This window comes from Peromyscus leucopus, chromosome 9 (genome assembly GCF_004664715.2).
Source record: "Peromyscus leucopus breed LL Stock chromosome 9, UCI_PerLeu_2.1, whole genome shotgun sequence".
NCBI classification, from domain to species: Eukaryota; Metazoa; Chordata; class Mammalia; order Rodentia; family Cricetidae; genus Peromyscus; species Peromyscus leucopus.
Window position 1 is genome coordinate 58,170,664 of NC_051070.1, and position 26,891 is coordinate 58,197,554.

The 26,891-nt window shown below is 41.0% G+C and overlaps 1 protein-coding gene across 1 annotated transcript in view; it reads right to left on the reverse strand.

Annotated features, from left to right (window-relative positions):
• Positions 1-26,891, reverse strand: part of Ints9 (integrator complex subunit 9) — a 94,989-nt gene that overhangs the window by 62,716 nt on the left and 5,382 nt on the right. Inside the window, exon 2 of the mRNA XM_037208274.1 lies at positions 1,861-1,988. Coding sequence (XP_037064169.1) covers positions 1,861-1,988 — 128 coding nt within the window. The remainder of the gene's footprint in view (positions 1-1,860; positions 1,989-26,891) is intronic.

Sequence of the window (26,891 nt, forward strand, 5' to 3'; positions counted from 1 at the left end):
ATTTTAAGCAAATGTGTCCCTAAGTGTCTGGCTTGAATGACAAGAGGCACTTTTTAAAAACATGTATTTGTGTAGTGTGCCATGCATTCCTGTGTGTGGAGGCCAGAGGTTGAGGTTGTCTTCTTTGATCCCTTCCCACTTCACTTACTGGCCCAAAGCTCACTGATTGGGCTAGTCTAGCTGGCCAGGATACCCCAGGGAGTCCCTGGCTCTGCCTCCCCAGAACCAAGATTAAAAGCGGGTGGGCAGGCCTGCCTGGCTTTGATGTGGGTGCTGGAGATAGGAACTCCAGTCCTCATACGTGCACAGCAAGTGCTTTATCCAGTGAGCCGTCTCCCTAGTCCATGAGACACTTTTCATAAAGATCTCTAGGAACTGCCAACCACCCCAATCAGTATCACTTCCCTCTGAAGTAAGAATAATAATTAAAAAACAAAAGGCAGGAGAGGAGGGTGTGAATTTCCCTCCTTACCAGTGCTGGTGACAGAGGAGTTACCTAGAGAGAATGAGCAGGAAAGATAACATGAAGCTGGTACTGTCTGACCCATTCTGGTTTTGGTAGTCAAGAACATTCATGAGCCTACAGAGCAGGCACATCCTCTTTAGAAACCTTCATAGTATCTAAACAAAGTGACTATCGTAGAATGTAGGTGGTTGTTCATCTCAAATACAGGCAGTCTCCAGCTATGCACTGTCTCTGCTGAAGGACTTCATGCTCTTTGGGGGTAAGAAATCAGTTTTGTGATATTGGTATCCCTGGTCCCACATAGGGCAGATTTTTAATAAACATCAAAATAACGAATATTTTATTCTTTATGGGGAAAAAAGACAACAGCATCCAGCTCTTTAACTAGGAAGCAATCTGCCAACTATGTAAATACCATCTTCCCCCAGTCTTGGATAATATCTATATTTTAAAGTGCTAAGTATAGTTATAAGTGAATCCCATCAACTTTGCATAAAATGTAATCTGAAATTATCTGTGACCTTGTCCCCGTGGTCCTTAGTTATATCCTTTATCTCAGAAAAAGATCAATGGTTGATTATAATTTTTCTGGATGGTTCATGGGGTTATCATTGTGAATAATCACTGTACTCGGTGCTGTCTTCAGGAAGGACTGAGATGAATTAGACAGTTTACTCAGTTCACTATTCTTTTAAGCTCTTCAATTTGTTTCAGATAGCTTTTCCATCTCATCTCTGATATGTGGTTATCATTTTATTTTTGCTACTGTGAGCATATCACTTTTCTTATAAACTGTCCTGTCTAAGTAGAAGCAAATGAAGAAGCAGCTTCTTAAAATCTTAGTTTAGTGTCAACAATACTGACTGTAAGGTCACGGCAATCTAGGTGACTTAGGACATGGACTTGGGAGATTCATACAGAAACACACACACACACACACACACACACACACACACACACACACACACACACGATTTAAAGTTGACTAATATGAAAACAATGCACAGAAAAGAAATGTCAGCATTTACTCTGTTGAGCCCCTGAAAAGGCAGTTAAATGATCCTAAAATTCAGTTCTGGAGCTCATCAGTTAGTCATTTATTACCTCTTACATGAATTAAGAAGACAGATGAAATATACATGACCTCAGTTGCACTGAGCAGTTGCAGAAACATTTTACAGAGGCCCCGAAGAAGTTGGAATAAAGGAGTCAATCAATAAATCAATAGAGCACTTTCCACCAACACAACCAAAGGAAATTATTTGGATAGAACAGTTTTAAAGGGACAAAGCAAATGTATGAGACAACACAAGGTACAAGTAATGTTCATACTAATGGGTCCCATTTTTCAGGGAACTAAAGCTCATGTTACCTCAGGATGCATCAGCACATACCTTTGAACAAGAGGCAAAGGAAGGAAATTGAGGGTGGAAGTCATGTCCAGTCCGCAGTCCAACATAATAGTGGTGGATTTGAATTTGAGCACATTGCATGGTAAAGTTGGGTGCCCTGACAGGCAATACTGAAAAAAAAAAAAAAAATCAAGTTATAGAAACAGCCTAGGAAATGAAGTAAAAGCAGTCATCTTCTCCTGTAAGAATAATGTATGACTCAGCTAGTCTTCTATGTGACATCATCTTCTCCCAGAAGGACAGTGTGTGAGCTCAGCTAGTCTTCTATGTGACGTCATCTTCTCCCAGAAGGACAGTGTGAGCTCAGCTAGTCTTTTATGTGACGTCATCTTCTCCCAGAAGGACAGTGTGAGCTCAGCTAGTCTTCTATGTGACGTCATCTTCTCCCAGAAGGACAGTGTGTGAGCTCAGCTAGTCTTCTATGTGATGTCATCTTCTCCCAGAAGGACAGTGTGTGAGCTCAGCTAGTCTTCTATGTGATGTCATCTTCTCCCAGAAGGACAGTGTGAGCTCAGCTAGTCTTCTATGTGATGTCATCTTCTCCCAGAAGGACAGTGTGAGCTCAGCTAGTCTTCTATATGACATCCTTTTCTCCTGTTGAATTCTTAACTACTTGTAACGTACAGATCTCCTACTGTCCTATCTTCACCTGAGTACTGCTCGAAGCTGGAGAGAGCCAATGGAACTCACTGAGTCCTCAAATTATGTTTGATGTTTGGGTCTCTCAGCTGATAAACACTGGCTTTTCTGGAAGAGGAAACTGTTGTAGACTATATATCAAACAGGAGATTCATATCTAGAATCTATATGAACAGCAAAAATTAAACATCAAATAATTTAACTGATCAATGGGCTAATAAACTAAACAGAGACTTCTAAAAAGAAGAAATACAAATGACCAATACACATTTGAAAGAGTGTTCAATATATTGAGCTATCAGAGAAATGCAAATTGAAACTGCTTCTGGATTCTATCACACTCTGGTCATGACTATCATTAAGAAAACAAGACAAGAACAGTGGTGTCTGCCTGCAATGCCAGCACTCAGAGGCACGAGGAGCAACACAAATCTGAGGCCAGTTAGGCTTCTTATCATGATGACCCTACCCCAAAAGACAAAATAAAAGCCCAAACAAAGATGACAAGTGATGGTGATGGTGTGAGGAAGGAGGAACCCTTACACACTTCTGAGGGGATGTAAACTGGTATAGGCAGTCTGGAGAGTTCAAAAAACTAAAGAGACTGTTGGAGGAGTCAGCTATTTTACTCCTGGGCATATACCTGAAGGACTCAAAGTCAATAGTAAGTGCCATAGAGATACTTACACATCCATTTTTATCGCTGCCTTATTCACAACAGCTAAAATCTAGAACAAGTCTAAATGTGCAACAACAGATGAATGATTGAAAAAAATGTGGTACAAATGTGCCATGATTATTCTGTTGTAAAGGAAAAAGAAATCATGGAATTTACAGGAAAATGGACAGACTTGGAGATCATTATGTTAATGAAACAAGCCAGACTTAGAGATCTTCAGCGAGTAGAAGAGGGCAGTGGAGTATGTTACATGAAAGTGGAATGGAGCACTATTTGGAAAAAAGAAGGGAGCCAATCAGAGGGAAAGGGAATGGGAGTAGGGAAGGGGGAAGAGGTGTGAATAACAAAATATAAAGACATTTACATATGAAAACATCCAAATGAAATCTATTGCCTTAAAAATAACTTTTAAAAAGGGACATGGTTTAAAAGGTTAATAAGCACAGTAAAGGTCATGGCTCCGCCTTGTCAGCAGAAATGGCTCCAAAGGATGCATGCATTCTTGATGTGCACACTTGAAGCAGAAGGGTGAGATACTCACTCTCAGCCAATCAGGAGTCAGTCTCTAGCCTAAGGCAGCAAAAGATACAGGCGTGTACTACAGAATAACTTTGACAAGACAATGCCCTGACCTAAACATTTCTTATGCTCTTCTTAATGTAAAGGGAAGAATGCCTGTGACACACTGAAACTTTTCTCTCCGGGTAGTACCCTGTCACTGTGTGTCTGTGTATATGTGTGACTGTGTGTCTGTGTAGGCTAACGGGTGACTCTGGGTGTTTTCCTCAGTTGCTCTCCATTTTATTTAATGAGACAAAGTCTCTCGCTGAAGTTGAAGCTCATGGATTTGGTGAGGCTGGCTAGTCAGCAAGCTGGTCTAGCCAGGGATCATCCATCTTTGCGCAGTACTCAGATTACAGGTGGATGCTGCCATGCCCAGCTTTTTATGTGGGTGCTGGGATATATGAGTGAAGGTGAGGTAGGTCCCTTATGCTTGGTGGGGAAACATTTGATTGGCTGAGTCATTTCCCCAGATCCATCTGCCATCTTTAAGGAGCAAAGACTTTTCCTTGACTGATTCAAGTTATTCTGGAGAAGTTTCCATTGACCTGTTAGCCCAGAAGATGAAGCAAGCCATGCTCTTAATCCCTGAAAAGTCCACTCCTCTCATTTAACACAAGGACAAGGTAAGTCAGAGCAATGTCACATCAAGCTTCCCACAGCCAACCACTGCTTAAGATAAGTCTTTTAGGTGTCTACTGCTCTGTGTGGTCTCTGTACATGGTAGGAATCTTCTACTTCTCCTCAGAGGTATTATGAGAAATGGTCACTTCTTTTAAACTGTTTGCATTATCTAAAAATATTAACACCAAGAACCAAGAAACTGAGTGCTCTGTAAGCTTCCTTTGGGACAGGCAATGAAAAAACGGGGAGGGGAGGCAGCGGAGATGTTCTATTGCTGACTTTCAGCAAGAAACCAACCCTCAAGCTAGTCACTACTTGGTTGCAAATGAACCAGACGAGCAGCCTGTGGCTTATAACTGTTATGTTAAAGATGAGCCAAAGTCAGGAACTTTAAACCAGCTGCAGACTGGAAGGCTAAACTGATGACAGCAGACATTATTTCAATTAGTTATTACTTTCTAGCCCACAGCTAACGAAAGCTAAAAGGTATAATAAATACAGTTAGCTATCTCCTGTCTCAAACAGCCATCCTGAATTTTGGGTCACACAGAAGAACTTTTAATTGAAACAACAGCCTGTTTCTTTCTCAGTTAGTCTAGGAAGGTGGAACACATGTTTTATGGCCATGGTCCTCATCATCCTGAGCAGAACACAGTTTCATGCCATACCAATAAATGCTACAGTGAGCCCAAGACTTGAAGCAGTCAGTTTGTTCTTGTCCTACTCAGCTTGCTTTTTTCACAAGGTGTCTTTTTTACTTTTCTATTGTGGTGACAAAACACCATGACGAAGGTAACTTATAAAAGAAAGCATTTAATTGGGATTTACAGTTTTGGAGGATTAGAGTCCACAACCATCATGGTGGGGGGCAGGGCAGCAAGCAGACAGGAGAGGCCCTGCAGCATAGTTGAGGGCTCACATCTTGGAACACAACCAGTAGGTAGCCAGAGCTAGCTGGGAATGGTGTGGGCTTTTGAAACCTCAAAGCCCTCCCCCAACAAAGCCACACCTTCTAATCCTTCCCAAACAGTTCCAAAAACTGAGACCAAGTATTCAAACATATGAGCTAACGGGGGTCACTGTCATTCAAACCACACAAGGTACACTTTATTTCCTTACTTTCATTTTTTTTTTTTTTTTTTTTTTTTTTTTTTTTTTTTTTTTTAAGACAAGGTTTCTCTGTGTAGCTTTGTGCCTTTCCTAGAACTCACTCTGTTGCCCTAGCTGGCCTCAAACTCACAGAGATCCGCCTGGCTCTGCCTCCTGAGTGCTGGGATTAAAGGCATGCGCCACCACTGCCCGGCCCTTACTTTCACTTCAATAAAAGCTTACTTTAACTTCTTTGGTGTCTGCTTCATTATTCGGAACAGCACTCTAGGAGAGGCACCATTTATTACAGTCATCAAAGGACAAAGGGTTAAATGTGAGTGCAAAATATGTTTAGAGTACCTATGAAAGGAGACAGACCCTGTTCCCATTTCCCTAATTTGCAGGGACAAGGAAACTACATATTTTGGTTTGGTTTGGAAGAGTCAACATATGTGGAGGTCCTCCTGTCTCCCAGGATCTCAATCATGTCTCCCAGCATGTACTGATCACTGTGGGTCACCTGCATGGAGAGATAGAGAGTGTTGGCCAAAGGTTCCTCCAACAAATAAAAGAGGCATATTCCATATCACCCAGAGATGATCATTACAAGCCTCTAATGGGCTCTCTGATCACAGTGCAGCTATAAGATCAAGCCAACAAAAACCAAAGTCAGCAAGGGATTTCAATTTTAAAAATAGAAACACACATCTATGTTAAAAAAATCTTCAAAGATAGAGGAAAGAGAAGTATTAAAGTCATACCTGCCTTTATTTGAGTATTTCCTCTCACTTTATGTGAAAGATGTAATTTTTGTGCATAGGTAGAGGGTATTGGAAAGATGGCTAAGTGGTTAAGAGAATTGCCTCCTCAGGTTCCATTCCCAGCACCCACATGGCAGCTCACATGGACATACTCTTCTGGCCTCTGAGAGCACTATATGCATGTTAACACAGATATACATGTAGGCAAAACCCATCCACATAAAATAAATTAAAAATTTTAAAAAGATGTAATTTATTATGAAGTTTGGGTCCTGCTTTTAAAACTCATGATGACTGTTTTCCTTGTCTCAGTCAAGGAAACTTCATGTTCATTGGCTAAGCAAATATCTTATCACTCATCAGCCAATCATTCCCTTAAATTGAACACAAAGATTTGCAGAGTATTCAGTTACAGACATGGCTGTGCTATTCACATGGTGCTGGAGGATTTTTTTTTTTTTCCTTACTGGACTGCTTCTTTCCTGCATTCTCAGAAGTGGTATTAACTAGGTCAAAAAGTATGAGCATTTTATGGCTCTTAAAAATCTGCTGCCAAATGCTTTCCATAAAATGCTGTGCCTATTTACATCACTGCTTAACAACTCATATTTGCTCTGCTGATACATTACAGTCTACACCATCTAGATCCTACAGTCTCACCAAAATGTCCCTAGAACCACTGTAGTAGCCATCTAAATGACCCCAACCAAGAAAAGTCAACTATTTGATAGGCGGCTTCAATGTTGAGGCTGTTTGATCAAATTACATAAGTCTAGGGTTTTGTATGATAGATTACCTCAACTCAAATCTCGCTCAATCTCATTATTAATGTGTGATTTTCTGAAGACTAAGTTCTCTCATCGATAATAGAGTTGTAAGAATTAAGTGAGTGGAAGGCATACCTGTCACATTTATTCTTAGTTGCGTGATTACAGCAGCATTAAAAGGTGGTGGTGGGGAACCTGCTTATAGTGGCCTTTACTTGTACCTTAAACATTTGCAAATCTCCTAAGACTAGGTAGTCTTACTGGTTTAAGATTTTAAAATACAAAGATTCAGGACTTTCATGACTATTTGGAATCAAAACAAAATAAAACTGTCAGTCACTCTCCCTTTGAGTATTGTATCCATTGCATTCTCTGTACTTCTCTTTCTGAAACACCTACTGAAGTTATGCTGCAACATTTCATTTTACCCCATGTCCCTCACAAAGGAACTGCTTTGATTTTTATTTCCATACAGTACACTTTATATGTCTTTTCCTCAAATTTATTTTGTTAATTCCAGTGTTATCAAATCAGCTGTTAACTAATGGGTTTATTAACTGATAGTGTTCTCTTTCTCTCTCTCTCTCTCTCTCTCTCTCTCTCTCTCTCTCTCTCTCTCTCTCTCTCTCACACACACACACACACACACACACACACACACACACACACACCCTTTCCATCCCTCACTTGGGCTGTAAATGTCCTTCTCAGTGACCACTGTTTCATTTCTACACCTCTCCTTCTGTTTACATCATGGCCTTTTAGTCTTTTTAGAGGTTTGATACATTCACAGCTCACATTAACATTAATTTCAATGTCTCTGCTGTTGGCACAACTGTCTGAAGTTCCTGGGAATCCTGCAATGTCTGCTGATTCTAACTTGAGAAAGACTTCATTGTTTCTCACTGTCTTAACATTTTGATAGTGAGTTCAATTGGTAGGGCTTTATCTACAGGAGTTCCATAAGAATGGGCCAGGGCAGGTCACTGTTTTGAGAACAATTTTCATATTGATTTCTTAGCTTCAATGTCTGCATCACGTATGGGAACATCCAAATCAGATTTTCTTTGCTCTCAAAGCACTGGTCCAAGTCCTCACAAGACAATGCTCCTTAATGGTCCAAAGATTAAGTGAACAGAAGTTTCCAGCAGTCCTTTTGTTGGGAAAAAACAGAGACCAACACCAGGAGGTCTCTGTTACTAGTTTTAAAACATGTGTTTGGAATATTATATCTACTAATAAGACTAAATCCCATTATGGCCTGAAGTGTCAGCAAATGTAATGCTTTCAAACTGACAACCAGGTAGCTTTACCTCCTCATCCCCAAGGTAACCTCACACAAGTCTTCCAGAATGGTAGGAAATACTCAGAATTACATAAAAAGAAACACTACTAACAAAATTGGCGGCTGTGATCATATAGCAAGTTGAATTTCAGCTAACTGGCTTTGGGGAAGTGTGTCATTTGCAAAATGAACAAAGCACAAAGTATCACGTGGTCTCTTTTCTACTAGTCTTGCTGAAAGTTTTGTTTGGCATGCAGTTATTATGACCTAGTGTTTGTTAGGTACCAGACTACCTGTAAATAATTTACACTTAACTCCTTTAATCCTTCTTAAAAGGTTCTGAGTAGGAAATATTTTCCTATTATATAGATGAAGACCATGAGGCTCAGGCATGAAGTGTACATATGGTCCCAAAGCAGTAGGCAGCTGGCAGTGAGCTCTAGAGTCAGCACACTGAGCCAATGCAGTGTCCATTCTCACTAGACTCAAGAGAAAAGATCACCAAGCGATCAGAGTCTTTTAAACAGTGGTAAGTCCTACCAAGCCTTATTTGAATTGATAAAGATGTTGGATTGGGAAGTTACGAAGAAGTGGATCAGTGGAGTGGGAGGGGACAAAACGGGGAAAGCAGGTTAATATGATTGAAATACATTGTGTACATATATGAAAATGTCATGATGAATTCATCATGCATATTTAATACATGCTAACAAAAAAAAAGAGAAGAAAAAAAAATCAAACTTTTTGTTTGGTGTGGTGGCACCTGTAATCTAAGCACTGGAGAGATGGAGGTGGGAGAGTCCCAAGTTGAAAGGCTTGGGCTACAATAAATAGTGTTTTATGCCAGCCCAGGCTTCACCAAGACCCTGACCCAATCAACTACACACTTCTTGTAACTCACCAAGGTACAAACTACACAAAGGGGTGAACAAATATATGAACAGGCATTCACTGAAGATGACACTGGGCAGTAAATAAAATGTCGATCTTTAGTAATCCTTAGAAAGAAATGGTTGCACCAGTATTAAAAGGGGCAAAATTTAAAAGCCCAAGTGCTGGTCAGAATGCAGGGCAACAACTGGAAATCTCCTACATACACACCTCCACAGCACTGCTGACTCATCCTCACTGCATGTACATAGCTCACCCCTTTTCACTGGATGGATGTACCAGAATTAGCTCATATATTCAGAGTGATAGATATTTAGCTTGTACTTAAGTGCACTGTGGTAGAGAAAAGCCTACACATTTTGTATGGTTATGAATAATGCTGATGGACATGTTTACCTACAGTTTCTGAAGCAGCACACATCTTCACATAATGCCTCTATGGCAAATAGGTAAGGGCTGTTGGGTGATATGATAAATCCATATTTAGATTTTTAAACTATCTTCCAAAGTGAAATATAATTTTGGCTTTTAAAAAAAAAGTCAAGTTTTTGTTGCTGCGCTGTGTATCACAGATCCAGTACTGCATGTGACCTGGGCATAAGTACTGGTTCTTCCTTTGTCGCTAAGGTGGTACTGCCCTGAGTAGAAGCTGAAAATCTTCAGGCTTCAGATTTCTCAGTGGACAAATGAGATTTAACTAACTCATTTCTCAGCTTTCTTTTGAGACAAAGATGATGCTTTTTATTATTCCATTGATGTGCTTACACAATGAACACACTGGGAGGAATTACGCCTAAATTTTTTAAAGAGGAACTTAGTTCTGTAGGGGCTTATAAGCTTTTCTCCACTCCAACAACGTACTAGTCACGGCCCTCAGGAACAGCAGTTCACTAGGAGATGCTCTATGCCCTAACAAGGACGCACTGGATTCTTGCTGCAGCAGGGAAAGGGGGAGGAACCCCAGCCTTCTTTCGCACCATCCTGAGCCACTGGGCCAAACTCGATGAATCTGCAACGGTGACTACCCCTACTAAGATTTTTTGGGGCCAGGGCCTCTAACAGCCAGAGACTTCTTTAAATATAATGCAATTTATTTGTTAATCTTTTCCATTTTTTTAAAGCATGATTCTATGTTGTACAAAGGCTGTTAAATGTGCCAGTCATGTTCACAGTCAAACTAGCTACACAGCTGGGTAAGATAAGAGGGCTAATTTTCCATCTGTGTAGAAAGTTTGTAGCATGCATGTAAAAAATCTACAGCATACACAGTAAAGGCGTTTTCAGGCTGGAGGGTGACTAGTCACCACACACAGCTGAGGAACCCAGGGCTCTCACTCCTTTGGACCCTAGTCCTGTGCCTTGCAGTCTATGAAAATAAGCTAAAATGCAGAGGAGAGTTGTATAAAGCAATGCCCTGGCCAATGGAAGCTCAGAAGGGGGTGAAAATGTTCCCAGTGAACAAACAATTACGGCTGAGAGAAGTATGACAGGTCAGGGTTGGCTGGGGATTGTGGGCTGCCTGGCACCAGCAAGTGATAAATGTGAAGAGGCAATTAGAGTAGATGAGAAAAGTTCGCAGACCTATTTATGTGACTGTTGATGTAAAAGGAAGCAAATTACCCCATTTACCCCTCATCTCTAGTTCTTAAATAATCCCCCATCCTACACACCCTTCTTCCCCCCCTTTCCATTTGTCTCACTGACATAAGCTAAGAGACAATGCTTCATTCAATAAACTATCTTAATTTGTGGAGAAGAAAAAATGAAAATGTGGTCCATGCTAAAGCTTTCCAAACTCAAGCTAAAGCACACTAAGAACCCATGACTGACTGCTGGCTGCTCAAAGCACTGTCTCTTTCCCAAGAGAATGGAGACTCTTGCTCTTTCTGTTTTCCACATGAGCACCGTGGTTTCTCAAGCAATGAAGGCATAGCTTCCAGCTTCAAAGGGCTGCAGCCCGCGGGCTGAAGACATACCAGTAAGTATGCTCGTTTTAGACACTGGACGTCAAGCTTCTACCAATTTCCACAGCTACAATACTTTATTTCTGTGACACAGAAATGATCTCTCAGCAAATCCTTGCTACTTCAGCATAAAACAAAACAAAACAACAACCCTCCCCCCAAAAAACCAAAAACCCCACAAACCCAACAAAACACTTCAAACTGTCACCGCAGCATCAACCACCAGGTACCCCTCACTTCTGTACTTCTGACTACGCCTTTTAAACATTGGCCAGCTTTTTTTTGTTGTTGTTGTTGGCTTGTCTATAAAGAAGGAAACAAGAGCAGGCATTGGGGCTTGTGCCTGTAATTCATGGACTCAGAAAGCTGAAGCAGAACTGCTGTGAATGAGGCCAGTTTAGGCTTCATAGTAGTAAGACCTTCCTCAGACAAACAAGCAAGTAAGCAAGTAGTGGGCAAGATGGTTTGTCAGGTAAAGATACCTGATACTAAGTCTGATGAATTGAGTTAGATTCCCAGAATCCGCATACTGGGATGGAAACTGACTTCCGGATGTTGCGGATGTTGTTCCCTGGCCTCCACATGTGTGCAAACACTCTCTCTCTCTCTCTCTCTCTCCCTCTCCCTCTCTCTCTCTCTCTCTCTCTCTCTCTCTCTCTCTCTCTCTCTCTCTCTCTCTCTCACACACACACACACACACACACAAATTCCCATCAGAAACAAAAAAGACTTGGGGACTCTTCCGTGAGGAGTCTGTACCCACATGTGGGTGTGGCTTTTTTGAGTGCCTCTTTTTCTCTAACCCTCATGTTTAAGCCTATATTAAAATATCCTTTAAAGACTTCCATCTCTGCTTCAAAAATGTTTTTTGTTGTTTTTGTTTTTAATTTTTAGTCCTATAACTAATTATTACCGCAAGGTTCTACTGGCAAATAAAAAACTAATAGGTTTATTTGGGAGGATCTGAAATGAGTTGGGGAGGGGAAGAATATGAGTATAACATATTGTATGATATTCTCAAAGAACAAAAACATTATTTAAAAAAGACAGGCTTAGGCTGGGTGGTGGCGCACGCCTTTAATCCCAGCAGAGGCAGGAGGATCTCTGAGTTTGAGGCCAGCCTAGTCTACAGAATGAGTTCTAGGACAGTCATGGCTACAAAAACCCCCATCTCAAAAAGCAAAAAACAAAACAAAACCCAAACCAAACCAACATACAAAAGACAGGCTTATTTAACAAATTTTTGAAAATGTGCAGCAATGATGAAGTGTAAGAAAGAAGAAAACTGGGTAACAGTGAGTCTTCTAAGTGGTCAATGGAGTAGAATCAGCAAGAATCAGCAAGGGAGAGCCTAAAGTGGAATATCATGTCTCGACTGTTTGGTTCTGAGTGCAGCAGGGGTCAGAGGTGGGGCTTCTGGGAAGCTATTACAATGAACCCAATTTCACCAGTGGATTAATCCATATTCATAATCTGATGGCATTATTGCATGGGGTGGTGGTATAAATTAGGAAGTGGGTCCTTGCTGGAAGAAGTAGGTCACTGCAGGAAAGAGGAACCTTGTCTCCTGCCCACTCCCTCTCTCTTCTTCCTGGCCATCAGGAGATGAGCAGCCTGCATAAACTCTGCCTGATGTTCTACCTTGTCACCTGCTAAAGCAATGGATCAAGCCAACCTTCAGTGAAAACTTCTGATAGCATAAGCTGAGACAAAAATTTTATCTTTTAAATTGTTTCCCTTGGGTATTTGGCACAGATGAACTCTTTTTCTTTTTTGTTTGTTTATATTTTTAGACAGGATTTTTCTGTGTCATCTTGGCTGTCCTGGAACTCACTCTATAGACCAGGCTGACCTTCAACTCAGAGATCTGTCTGCCTCTGCCTCCCAAGTGCTGGGATTAAAGGTGTGCACTACCACCACCCGACTAGCAATAAAAACCTTGCTAGTACATGTCAGGGTTTCTTAAGCCACAGTCAAATGTTATTATGTTATTATAAATGCAGTTAATGTTCAAGGTCAGGAAAAACCTGGACATCAGAGTCAACCAGAGACCAGAGGCTGCATGGTTACTAGGGATCCCAGTCACACTTGTGAAAATGGGAAGAGAGTTATCCAAGTCACTAGGACTCTGAGTGGACAGTTTGTACTTAAAGATCTGCTGTCTACTATGGTGCCTATCAGCAAGAAGGGTGTGCCATGGCCTGGAGACTGGGAAAAACTAACATGCTTTAGCAGCTTCAGAGTTCAGAGAAACAGATTCACAGCTTTGGATTGAGAGAATATTTCTAAAAATGGCCACTAAGCACTTAAATCAGGCTGTGTCCTTAACCTGAATGTATGTTGGGACAATGACTAAGCTAAATGACAATGTTCTAGAGCCTAGGCACACACACAAATTATTTTATTACTTTTTTTTAAAACCATGATATATATGTGTATCTGTGTGTTTGTGCATAGCACCAATGATGGAGTTACAAACAGTTTTGAGCTGCCAGACCTGCGAGCTGAATTCAACTTGGGTCCGAGTCCTTAGGAAGGGCAATGTGTGCTCTTTCTTTTGTTGTTGTTGTTTTTTTGTTTTTGTTTTTGAGACAGGGTTTCTCTGTGGAGCTTCGGAGCCTGTCAACAATAAAAGGGTAAGACTAGACTAACAAGCAAGTAATTCATGAAATATTATAAGCTAATAAAAATACATATATATTAACATGGAAATTTTATTTCTACAAAGTATGTTTTAAAAAATTTCAAAAATGCATACACAAAGATATAAGAGAAATGAAGGACAGAAAATAAGTAAAAATGAATGTAAAATAAAGCTACACTGAGTCCAAGTGCTCAGTGCCTACAGCAGCAAAGACTTAAAAACTAACTGTGACCATGGGGAAATGTGGCTGCCACCTACATCTTGTGGAGAAAATGAAAGCGCCTTGATGAGTGTATCCATTCACAATTTAGAACATGCACAGAGTCTCTGAACTAGGGGGGCTTTAGCTAGTACATTCAGCAGCTGTCCAGTGAGTGGAAGGATGAATGAAAACCAAAGTGTTCAGTGGTGGAGTGGACAGTGTCACACTGTGAAATACTCACAGTGAACTACACAAATACTCATGAAAACCTTTCCAGAGTGACACCTGTCACCTTGTCATGGTTAAATCTTGACCATCAGCTTGAAGAACTTTAGAATCACCTAGAAGACAAACTGCTGGGATGTTTGTAAGGGTGCTTCCAGAAAAATCTACCTGTTGAGGGCAGAATTATCTCCCTGCTGGTGTTCTGGACTGAATAAAAAGGAGACGGCAACCAGCAGTCACCTCTCTGTTTCCTGAAGGGGACACAATGTCAGGAGCTAGTTGCCTCCCGTCCTGCCATCATGACTCCACCCTCACACCCCAGCCAAAGTAAACCCTTTTCTTAGCATCCCTTCTGTCAGGGATGCTGGCACAGCTACAAGAAAAGCAACATGCCAGAGGTGGTGGCGCACGTCTTTAATCCCAGCACTGGGGAGGCAGAGGAAGGTGGATCTCTGAGTTCGAGGCCAGCCTGGTCTGCATAGAGTTTCCAGGAAAGCCAGGGCTATAAAGAGAAATGCTGTCTTGAAAACAAACAAGACTTAAAAAAATGAAAAGAAAAGAAAAGCAACTACAGATCTTTTTACACTGGAATCCCCAATCTAAGGTGTGATTGTGGCTATCTGGAATAGAGACTATATTTGCTAGTCTCACTTGCAACCAGAAGTAGCCATGAAAGTAGGTCTCAGTCAAGGTAAGTCTAAGTGGTCCTGCACTTTGAGAATTCATCCAAGGGAGAGAGCATGCCTTTCTTTGCCCGCCTCCCCCCTTAAAAACTCACCCTACTGTATGCATGATTGAAATTGGTGCTAGTTTTACTGTGTGACATTTTTAGCTAAAAACAAACAGCGGAGTGTGGTGGCACTTGCCTGTAACTGCAATCCTAAGGTGGCTGAGTCAGGAGCACAAGTTCAAGGCCAGGGTTGTCTACATAGTGAGTTCAAAATACTGTGTCACAAAACCAAACCAGGAGCTGGGTATTAGTGGCGCAAGCCTTTAATCCCAGCACTCAGGAGGCAGAGCCAGGCAGATCTCTGTGAGTTGGAGGCCAGCCTGGTCTACAGAGTGAGTTCCAGGAAAGGATCCAAAGCTACACAGAGAAACCCTGTCTAGAAAAACAAACAAACAAACAAAAAAACAAACAAAAAAGAACAAAACAGAATCAGGAGCCAGTGAGCATGGCTCAGTGGGTAAAGACACTTGCCATATAAGGCTGGCAACCTGAGTTCTATGTCTGAAACCCACAAAAGGTAGAAGGAGAGAACCAATCCCATAAAGTTATCTTCTTACCTTCACATGTATGCCATAGCACATGCACCCTTCTCCACGCCCATCCACCCCATGTAATAATAACAGTAAATAAAAATAGTAAACAGAGTCATAGTAAATTGAGTCAATGAATCAAAACAAAAGCAGTCTCACAACTCTGAACACAGCATCATACTGTCTAGTGATTCATCTGTTGATGGTTCTGATGATACTCAAGCTATTTATTAAATCTGAAGGAATGGGTCTTCCCACCCACCCCCGCCATTCTCAATGACGACCGAATGCTCTCTTCCTTTCAGATCTGGACCTCCTCTCAGAGTCTAGCCATCAACTAGTCCCACTGTTTCTCAGGATGCCTTTGCCTTCTGCCTCTGCGGCCCTCTGTCAAGTGGCTAGCACAACCCTCTGTTCTAGACAGGTAGTTCTGACTTTGGACTTGCTCCCATGCATTTTCTAAGCTCTCTAGCTCTTCATGTTTTGGTTATATGCCAGTTTTCTGAACATTTTCTGTACCTGCAGCCAAGTCATACTTTTTCTTTTGCACTTCAAAGTTTTTAATTGTGCACAATGTGGTTCTTATTTCCGTCTTAGATTTCCAAAGAGATGAGTTTAAAATTTTCACATGTTCAAAATTGGTACTTTTAAGACTTCTCTGAAACTTTCCATGAAAAAGAAAAATCCTTATTCTGTCAGTATTTAGACCACTGAGTGTATGTAAAAGCCCTACAGCTACTGCTAGACCTCCCCTGTTAGCCCTCTTCCAAGAGTTCCTGGGTCCTAAATCTGCTCAGTCTCATCACTGCAACTGCTGTTCCCCAAAATCACAACCTTTCAGATGTTAGTATCCTCGTGGGGTGGACATGATATTCCACAACAATGAAGTATAAGTACTACACACACTGGCCTCAGTAGTAAGAACCAGTTGCTCATATTTGCCCATCACTGGGGAAATGGACACCTTACTTTTTACTTTTCACTGTTTTCTCCACCCAGAATAAGAGCCAACCCTCCTTATTCAGACATATTTGCCAACCCAAGTACTTTCATGTAAGTGGTACTGAGGATGGAACCCAGGGCCTAGCACATGCCGGGCAAGCAAGCGCCCTACCATGGAGCTGCAATCTTCTGCTCCAAGAGCTTTGTGAAGGCCAGCTCAGCTCTTACTTCTGGAAGAAGCTGTGATTCTCTAGAGGGAATTCATCCTTTACAATCTTACACAGGGCACTACTGCCTTTATCACAGTCTGTCACCAAAAGCCCATTAATCACATGCTCCAATATATGGTGTCTGCAGACTGATAGGCACGTCCTACACCAATGACAGTGCTGCTTATGCTCAATATTAAGTTAGTAACACTCAATGGACTGTACTAGACAACCAGACAATGGGTTTTTGCTACTGCCTTTCTTACTGGTGGTTACAGACCATTATTCTGCAACAGTTTCTTCTTCCTACTGGACTATATGCAGCTTGAATCAAATAACCTTTAAAAGAAATAAGCTGCCAGGTGGGCCTGGCTCTGAGCCCCCTTTGTTCCTATACCTTTTTTTTTTGGCATGTAGGATGTAAATGGTAATTATGTTTATTTTAACAGACTATCTGTTCACATTTCTTGCCTTGATAGGGCCTGTCTCTGGAGACAGAACTATTTCTGGCTGCTATTTTTTGAGGAAACTTCGCCATTTCTTTTGAGGTCACAGAAGTGTTATTATTTGTGAGTCTGCTAAGAGTCACCTAGGACTTCAAGTTATAAAACCCATTGTTTACTTAAAATTTTGGAAATGGCATACAAGATATAATTAACTGCCTAGGACAAACATTCAAACACAAATAGATCTTTCCTGTAGAAAATAACATATTGTTGGACTAAGTGAACGAATCTCAGTTTAATAATGACTAGAAAATTCTGGAACAGGAAAGTAGCTCGTTATAGAACATAAATTATTCAGGAAATCTATCCACAGTCAGCATCAAGGTGTTGTGTTCACAAGGCACAACCACTCTCACCGGAAACAGACTCGAGATGCCTACTACCATCACCACTCCAACCCAAATTACTGCACATGTGCACAACTACACACGATGTAAAGGAAGTCTGAAAAAAATGAGCTACAAAGACACACACCTAGAAATTTCATAAAATCCAACCGGCCAATGAAATAGTAAAATAAATTTAACAAGGGTGCTACGTGTCTTAAATATGTAGAAAAAGATTCCAATTCAGTGACAATAACAACAATAACAAAATCATACAGTATTTAGGGCTGGGGAGACGGCTCTGTGGGGAAAAGAGCTTGCTGTAGCTGGAGTTTTCTTCAATCCTGCCCAGCCCCACGGATCCCGAAACCACTTATAAATCAGGTACATTTTGGATTTACCAAAATAGGATAGATAATGGAATATCTTCTCTGAGTTTGTCAAATGCAAATGGATTAGACATTGTTTAAGTATTTATTGCTTGTATATATTGTATATAGTTACTGTACTTATTGTATATAGTTTTTCTTATATTAGCTATAACTTTTTTCCTTTTTTCTTTTTATTAGAATAGAAGGGGGAAATATGGTGATATTTTATTTGTGCTGAAATGTGATTTTATTTGTATGTTAATAAGTAAAGTTGCCTGGGGATCAGAGCTAAAAGCGAGCCATTTAGCAGAAGTCCGGTGGTGGTGGTACACACCCTTAATCCGATCACATGGCAGGCAGAGTCTCTGTGGACACAGCCAGGCGTGGTGACCCAAATCTTTAATCCCAATACCAACCATAGAGACCTGGAGGTCTGTATAGACAGGCAGTGACGAGGAAGTCATGTGGTTTGGTTTAGAGCCAATGAGAAGGCAGAACAGAAAGGCAATAAAAAGACAGGACACAGGAAGAAGGTCTCTCTCTCTCAGGGGAAGGACAGCAGCGAGTGGCAAGCTAAAGGCTATTTACTAGTGCTCTGATCTTTTGGACTTTTAACTCTGTATTGGGCTCTGTGTTTCTTATTTAATAAGACTGTTTAGAATTTCATCTACAGCTTGTTGTACAGGCATGAGGATCTGAGTTCCTCAGCACCCATATAGAAATCTGGCTGTGTCCCTATGAGTGGAACAGAGACTGGATAATTACTGGGGCTGGCTGCCAGCCTTGCTCCAGGTTCAGTGAGAGACCCTGTCTCAAGGGGATAAGGTGGAAAGTGAGAGAGCAGGATGTCTAATGTCCTCTTCTGGTCTCTACACAAGTATGTATGAGCACATGTAACCCTTATACACACATATAAACAAATTACAACCCCCCCCCCCCACGAGATAAAAAGTACTTAGACATATTTAAAAGGAATTATCTACTAGGAAGAAGTTTTTTGTTTTTTGTTTTTGTTTTCGAGACAGGGTTTCTCTGTGTAGTTTTGGTCCCTGTCCTGGATCTTGTTCTGTAGATTAGGCTGGCCTTGAACTCACAGAGATCCGCCTGGCTCTGCCTTCCGAGTGCTGGGATTAAAGGCGTATGCCACCACTGCCCAGCAGGAGGAAGTTTTAAAATGCAATAAAGTGGCAGTAAAATGATTTAAGTAAAAGAAAAGGTTTCTTGTTCTCCAAGAAATATTAAGCCAGGTAGTGGTGTTGCACGCCTTTAATCCCAGCACTGGGGAGGCAGAGGCAGGCAGATCTATGTGAGTTCGAGGCCAGCCTGGTCTACAGAGCAAGTTCCAGGACAGCCACGGGTAGGAAGGGAAATTCTGTCTCAAAAATGTATGTATGTATGTATGTATGTATGTATGTATGTATAAATTTTTCCTTCTTTCTCCAATTATCTCTTTAAATTTTAATAAATTAACCTGGTTCCAAAAATCACACACAAAAGATTTTAATGGAAACAAATAATTCTAAGTTTATGAGAAAGTGAAAGGTCTGTATTTTATAGAACATGTAATGTTCTGGCATGCTCTGGAGTCCTGGCTTGAGGAGGAAGATGAGAAAGTAAGATACCAGCCAAAGCTCCAATAGTCACATAGTGTATGTGTAGAGCTGGAGTGTGACTAGACTTGGAGGGAATGGCAACAAAAGAGTTTGCAAACACACACACGATGGATGCCCTAGCCACACAAGAGAGGGAAACAGAATTATAATCATGTTGACATGCCATATTTTCACTTTTCAGCCAGGAAAAAAACAATTTTGATGCTAACATTGAAGTGGTGTATAGGAGGGGAGCTACTGGCAAGCCTAATCTGATGAGCCACTCACTATGGGGGAATTGTGTGTGTGCATAGCCTCTGAACCATCAATTTCACAATGAGAAATGTATTTCAGATACACTCTCAGATGCCAGCAAAGGCCACTGTGAAATACAATTCACTTGCAAATGATGGGGTATAACCTAGCACTGTGTACGTAAGTTTGGTAGATGAATTCAGCTATATTTAAATAACAGATGCTATGAAGTGATTTCCTGGAAATAGTGTGAGTACAGTTTGAGGTACAGTGATAGTAGCTTCATGAACCACACTTTATATCAGCAACATACTCCACATCTTCAACTTGAATATTTTCATAATAACTGGGAGTGGCGGGGACAGGGGTAGCAGAACTCTATTTTCTAGGCTAAGAGTCACAGTTCTAACTGTCCCTTCAGGAAGCCAAAATACAAAGTGTTTGTTAAAAATAGTTCTAAAAATACTTGAAAGGCACACTGGAAACATTTCACAGTTTAGAACGAAAGTATGTAGAAAATAAAGTCTTGAATTTTGTTACATGCAGGTTCTTATTTAATAAGTATGAACATTCAGTTTTAAAAATTGAGGCAGTTTTAGATTTCTTTTTAAAACAGGGTCTCATGTAGCCCAGGCTGGTCTCAAACTATGTAGCAGAGGATGAACCTCTGAGCCTCCTGCCTCCACCTTCAGAATGCTGGAATCAAGTGTATGTCACCATGCCACATAATTCTAGAAACTGACAGGAAAAAAAGGTGAAAACAACATGCCACAAAATATCAACATTATCACTATTTATGCAAAAAATAAAAAGGGGATGTTAATTACATTTATGCATATAAGCCCACAGACTACCTCCAAGGATGGACACACACACACACACACACACAAAGTTATTCTGGAGAACAGGATAAAGAGTAGAAGGGAGGGGCTGGAGAGATGGCTCAGTGGTTAAGAGCACTGGCTGCTCCTCCAGAGGTCCTGTGTTCAATTTCTAGCTTCCTAGCAACCACATGATGGCTCACAACCATCTGTAATAGAATCTGATGCCCTCTTCTGGCATGCAGGAACACACGTAGAGCACTCATATATAAAATATAAATAAAAATTAAAAAAAAAAAGAGTAGGAGGGAATGCACACACACACACACACACGAGAGAGAGAGAGAGAGAGAGAGAGAGAGAGAGAGAGAGAGAGAGAGAGAGAGAGAGAGAGAGGTTGATTGATTTACTTATATGCTCTATGTATGAGTGTTTTGCCTGCATGTATGTCTCTGTACACCATGTGTATGCCTGGTGCCCACAGAGGCCAGAAGAAGGTCTTGGATTCCCTGGAACTGGGTTACAGTCTGATGTGGGTGCTGGAAACTGAACTCAAGTCCTCTGTGAGAGTACCAACTATTCTTCGGTAAGCCAGCTCTTCAGCCTCAAGGGAATTAGTTTTTGTGTTTTTTGAGATAGGGTTTTATGACTATGTAGCTCAGGATGACCTTGGACTCCTAAGTCTCCTGTCTACATCTTCTGAATTCTGGGATTATATTGTGTCACCACACCAGTCCAAGACAGAACCTTTTCAGTTTTTGTTACTGTTTATAATTTTTACACATTCAGTTTGTTTTCAAAAATAAAAATAAACAAAACAATGTGGATACATTACAAAAAACAAAACAAATTTGCACACAGAAGTCTCAGCATAATCATTACAGAAATGCAAATCAAAATTATTAGATATAGGATGGCTATCACTAAAGTAACAGTCCAAATAAAGCATAAGTATTAGCAAGAACGCGGAGAAATCAGAAGCCAGTCAATTTCTGGTGAGATTATAAAATGGTGCAGGGACAGCCACTCTGGAGCATACTCTGGAGGCTCCACAATAAATTAAGTTCAGAATTCTGGGTGATTTAATAACAATTTCATTTCTGAGTACATGCTGAAAACAAAAATAACACACAAGCAGACTGAAAACAAGGGCATGAACAGGTATTTGTACTTACAGTCTCTGAAGTAGGCAAAATGTCTGAGTAAACAGAATGTGGTCTAGACCACAGAACATCACTCAACCTTTCAGAAGGGAATTCTGACGCATGTGACAACATGGATGAATCTTGTAATCATTGCTAAGTGAAATAAGCCAGTCAGAAAGGGCACACTGTATGCTACTGATGGGAGGGACCTAGAGTAGCCAGATTCACAGTGGCAGAAATGACAATGGCTGACAACCAGAGGCTTAGGGGAGTGGGAAATGAGTAATGTTTAATGTGTAAACCTAAGAACACTCTGAAAATGTATGGTCATGGTTACATAACAATGTGAATATACTTAATGCCATTGAAGTGTTTGCTTAAAAGTGGTCAAATGGCTAATTTAACACTGTGTATGCTTTGTCACATCTTAGACAACAGTGAACAAAGACTTACAGCAAGTGAAGTTGAATATGTCAACTAAAATCTTGCAACAGCCGCACACGACAATGAAAGCAGTCAGACACAAAAGACTGTACAGTATATGAGCCAATTCATATGAAAAGACCAGAAAGGGCAGGTCTCCAGTGACAAAGAGTACTTCAGAGGCTGCATGGGCCCATTAGCTTCACTGACAAGAGGCGGAAGGGAGAAATGAATTGTGATGATAGCTGAACAACTGTAAATTCACTAAAAACCCAGTATATTTGAGTCTTTAAATGCACGTGTTTCATTACATAATACCTCAATAAAGCTGTTTAAAATATTTTTAAAAATCAGTAACTACTATAGTAGCCTTTGTTAAAACTACTACTTTATGTACATATTTCCACATACTGGAAAAAACGTGGGAAGGAAGCCTTAACCAGAAGGCCTAACCATGTTGCCTTAGCGGCTCTCCTGTACTGAGGTAAACACCCTTACAAAAGCAACTTAAGGGAGATGGGCTTATTTCAGGCACTCTTCAAGGTACAAACCATTGTAGCAGGTAATTTATGACAACAGAAGCTTAAAAGAGCTGTCATGTTATACCAACATTAGGGACAGAGAAGGACAAATGAATGCTTGCTAGTGCTCAGCTGGCTTTCCCTATTTTATACAGCCCATGATCCATGGTCCACCCAGAGTGGGCAATTCTTCCCTCCACAATGAACACAATACAATCCCTCACAGGCATGCCCAGAGGCTCATCTTGAAGAACCAGCCTGCCTCCATCTTAGGCTTAAAAGTCATCTTAAAAGACACACTAGGTTCATTCCTGTTTACTGCCTGTTCTAGGAATGGCAATCATGTCTTTGTTTCAAAAAGCTAGTTGGGAGGCAGAGGCAGGTGGATCTCTATGAGTTCGAGGCCAGCCTGGTCTACAAAGCAAGTTCCAGGAAAGGCACAAAGCTACACAGAGAAACCCTGTCTCGAAAAACAAAACAAAAAACAAAAAAAAGTTAGTAAACATCTTGCAACCCTACCTTTGTTTCAAAAGGGTTGTTATGGTTACCTTGTTATGACTACCTGTTGTTTCCACCACCTTCTAATCTTGTCTTTGTTTCAGGAGGTCGTTATGACTAACTTGTTATGCTTATGTTCTGCTCCTGTAACCCCAACTATTTTGCCCACCAAATCCCCCATTTGGAAACCCCTTACCCCTGAGCTATAAAAACCTCGTCTTCCTCACATCCAATGCTGACCTCCTGAACCCTGACTTTGGGGACCAGCCCATGTACGTGAATAAAAAAACCTTGCTTTAATTAATCTGGCTATGATAATTTGGGTTGGTGGTCTTTCTCCTCTCTTCTTTAGGACTAAATCTCCCAGATGATTCTAGACTCTATCAAGCTGACAATAAAGAGAGGAAAAATGTAGATAAATTGTACTTATAAAAAGACAGTAGCTGCTTAAGCCTTAAGTCTGAAAATTTTATTATGCCAGACATTCTGTTATAAACTTTCTCCGTCCCTTTATAAACATGAATGATTAAAAAAATGAACTACTTTAAGAGCAAAAAGGGACACTAATTCCACAGTTTGTATTGAAGAGATGCTTCCTGACTATGCATCCTCGAGGAAGCAAAAGTTCACTTAAGTTACGCTTTCAATAAATTTAAACATTTCAGATCTTGAAGGCATGGGCATATATATGGCCAACATGGGACAAGTTACTGCATTTCTCACAGCAAGTTCTTCATTGTGGTCACTGAACATCCTGTGCTCTGAAGCTGACTCTTCCCTTAAAAGTTTTCTCCAGAGGCTGGAGAGACGACTCAGTATAGTTAAGAGCACCTGTTACTGCAGAGGACCTGGGTTCAATTCCCAAAACTCACAACCATCTGTAACCCCAGTTCCAGCGGATCTGATGTCCTCTTCTGACCTCCTTGGGCACTACTTATTCACTTAGTTCACACACACGCATGCAAAACACTCATACACATAAACAACATTTAAAGATCTAAAAAAGCTTTCTCTAGTCCTTTTCCCATCTTTACTGTGCCTTTCCTACTTTTTCTCAGAACCTCTGGCTTCTACCCTCTTCGTAGTCCTACCTGGTATGCCAGTACCTGGCTTCTAGATGGCCCTTACTTTAGAGGCTTGGAGGATCTTTCCTGCTCACATCCCTTGCCTACCTGCCTGATCCCATAATTCTGTTCACCTTAATGCCTAATGTTCACACATTGGCATTTTCAAAGCAACACCAGAGATCTTTAGAAAATGTCCTTTAAAGATTGCTATGGTACCATGCTACTTATTGACTTGTTTGTTTAACGGGGTGGGGCACAGTCATGCTCGGTATCTCTTGGCAAGCCTGGAACTATGTATATCAGGCTAGCCTTAAATTTGCATCATTCCTCTTGCCTCTGCTTCCCAGGGCTGGGATACAGGTGCTAGTCCTCCTGCCCAGAGGCACCACAGTTTTAACTGATGAAAGCTCCCCTTTCTGAGATGTCTTTCCATATCCATAACCACTGCTAGAGGTATGTTTTGCTCAATATGTAGAAAGTCTGCAGAGGGTGGATAAGGGGTGAGGCCAGAGGAAAGGAGATAGTTATATTAGTAAGAAAAAAGCAGCAGCTTTCTCAAATACTGCCAGAATAGTAGAAAGCTAGTGGCAGTTAGACATTAAAATTTTAAGAAGGTATATTTCTGGCTACAACTACAACTAGAATCTCTACTATTTTAACAATCTATCTCTATCATGGCACTCACTGTCACACTGTCTGAATCCTATAGCTAACCCAGCAAGCTTCCATAAAGGCAGGAAATACATCTGTTCTGCTCACTGTAGTACACCAGAACCTCGAGCAATGCCTAGTACAAAGGTGGTGTCCAAGTGGATTTGTTGAGTGAATAAATCAGCGAAGATGGAGACGTGAGGGACGGTTTCTTCCTAGAGCTTTGCTGATGATATATAGCAGCCAGGAACATTTGCAGGGAATGGCTAGGTTTCCCTGAGTCTGGAGGCCAGAGTTTGCACCTGCCCTGCTTGTGAGCTGTAACACACACACTGCTGACCATCTGAGAAAATGGTAAAGGGCTATGAGCACTCAGGGGAAGCCACTCAGGCACGGGATGTTAAGATTAGAGGGGTCACCTTTATCGGAGCAGAACTGGCTTAGCTGAGAAATCACAGTGGCAGACGCCCCCACCCCAACCCTAATTCAACTATTGCTTTCTGGGAAAAAAAAATCTGCCATCTATATAGTTTTTGCTTTGGTAACAACAGAAGATCAGTCCTTCGGTGACACAGTTTAGAATTCTGAAATGTAAAATGTCCATTTTTATTACAGAGCATTACCGTACAAGGTGTGCTGCATGGCTGTATGCAGCATGGGGATTTTTCAGAGCTTGAGGAGATTAAGAAAGGAAAACACCATCTTCCTGGTGCTGTGGCGTGACACTACATCAGAGGGACACAGGGGGGCGCACTAATCAACCGGAGAGGAGAAATAGAAATGCCCGAAATCAGGTTGACATTTTAACAGTCAAACTGAAACACATGCAGCGAATTCTGGGGAGATTGAAGGACTATCATTCACTGAAAAGGATGTTCTGTTCCTGACTCAAGTTCAAGGAAGCCAAAAGAATCTGTCACTCTGTCAAGGAGAAGCCTAGCACTTTCACGTACAAGGTGAGGATCAACCACACCCATAGCCTCTAATGTTTGTTAAATGACCTTGGAGCAGGAGTCACTATTTTAACAAAGACCTTGTATATAACCCACCACTGCACTTGGAGTTCTGCTCATCCTCCACCGAACCGGTATGTCAATCTATTGCTTTGTTCATCTGTTTTCCCTGGAGTAATGATGAGATAAGCTTGAACAGGTAAAAATGAAACAGTTTTGCATAAAGAACAGCCTAGAACTTAGATGTGATCTGTGGCCTTTCCAAGTTTTAAATATGTAAATACAATAGTAGTATACAATTCCCTTCTTGGAATTCAGTGAGTACAGTATAATGGAGAGCAAAACGAGTTTCCTTCAGGCCTTTAACTAGACAGTGAGAACAGCTGTCAAGAGCCAGGGACTCGGAGGCGAGGCACCTCACTCACAAGAAAGAGTACCATTAATCCCAAAGTCACATTCAAGTTTGTGGTTCAGCAAAATGATAAGTTAATTCATGCATAACTCTTTGGGGTCAAAGGTAATGGTTAAAATGGAACGTGTTGAAACTCTGAATGTTAAGGGTCTACTGTGGCTGCATAATAAATATCTATGGACTGGATAAGCTAGAAGATTCTGCCAGTCACGGGAACTATCTCAGAAGGATCCTGCATTCCTGAACTTCAGACATGTTCATTTACTTTCATCTTCACGACTTGAATGACTAGATTCCTGGCCATTGTGTTTCAGGCTCACTTGATGTCAGTCTGCTCAGTCTATTTTGTGGCCATCTGCTAAGGACTTTGGTGACTTCTTCCCATGATTAGCTAAACTGACCACTAGGGTGTACCTGATTAGGCTCCTATACTAAGAAGTAAATGTGCTCTAAAGTATGCCAATTTAGAAGCTATACTTCCAATTTTCTTATCTCTTCTAAAATAATTAAATGGAAATATCAATGAATTTATTTTGTTAAACACAGCTGCCAGAATAATGTATAAATATAGGCAGTCATTAAATCCTTCGAGTTAGTATCTAATGAGGAACTCATCATTCAATGTCTTAAGTGTGAATGTGAAAAGCCATCAAGAAAGTGATATGCAGGGAGCTAGAGAGATGGTTCGGTGGTTAGAGCACTTCTACTCTTCCAGAAAACCTGACTGGGT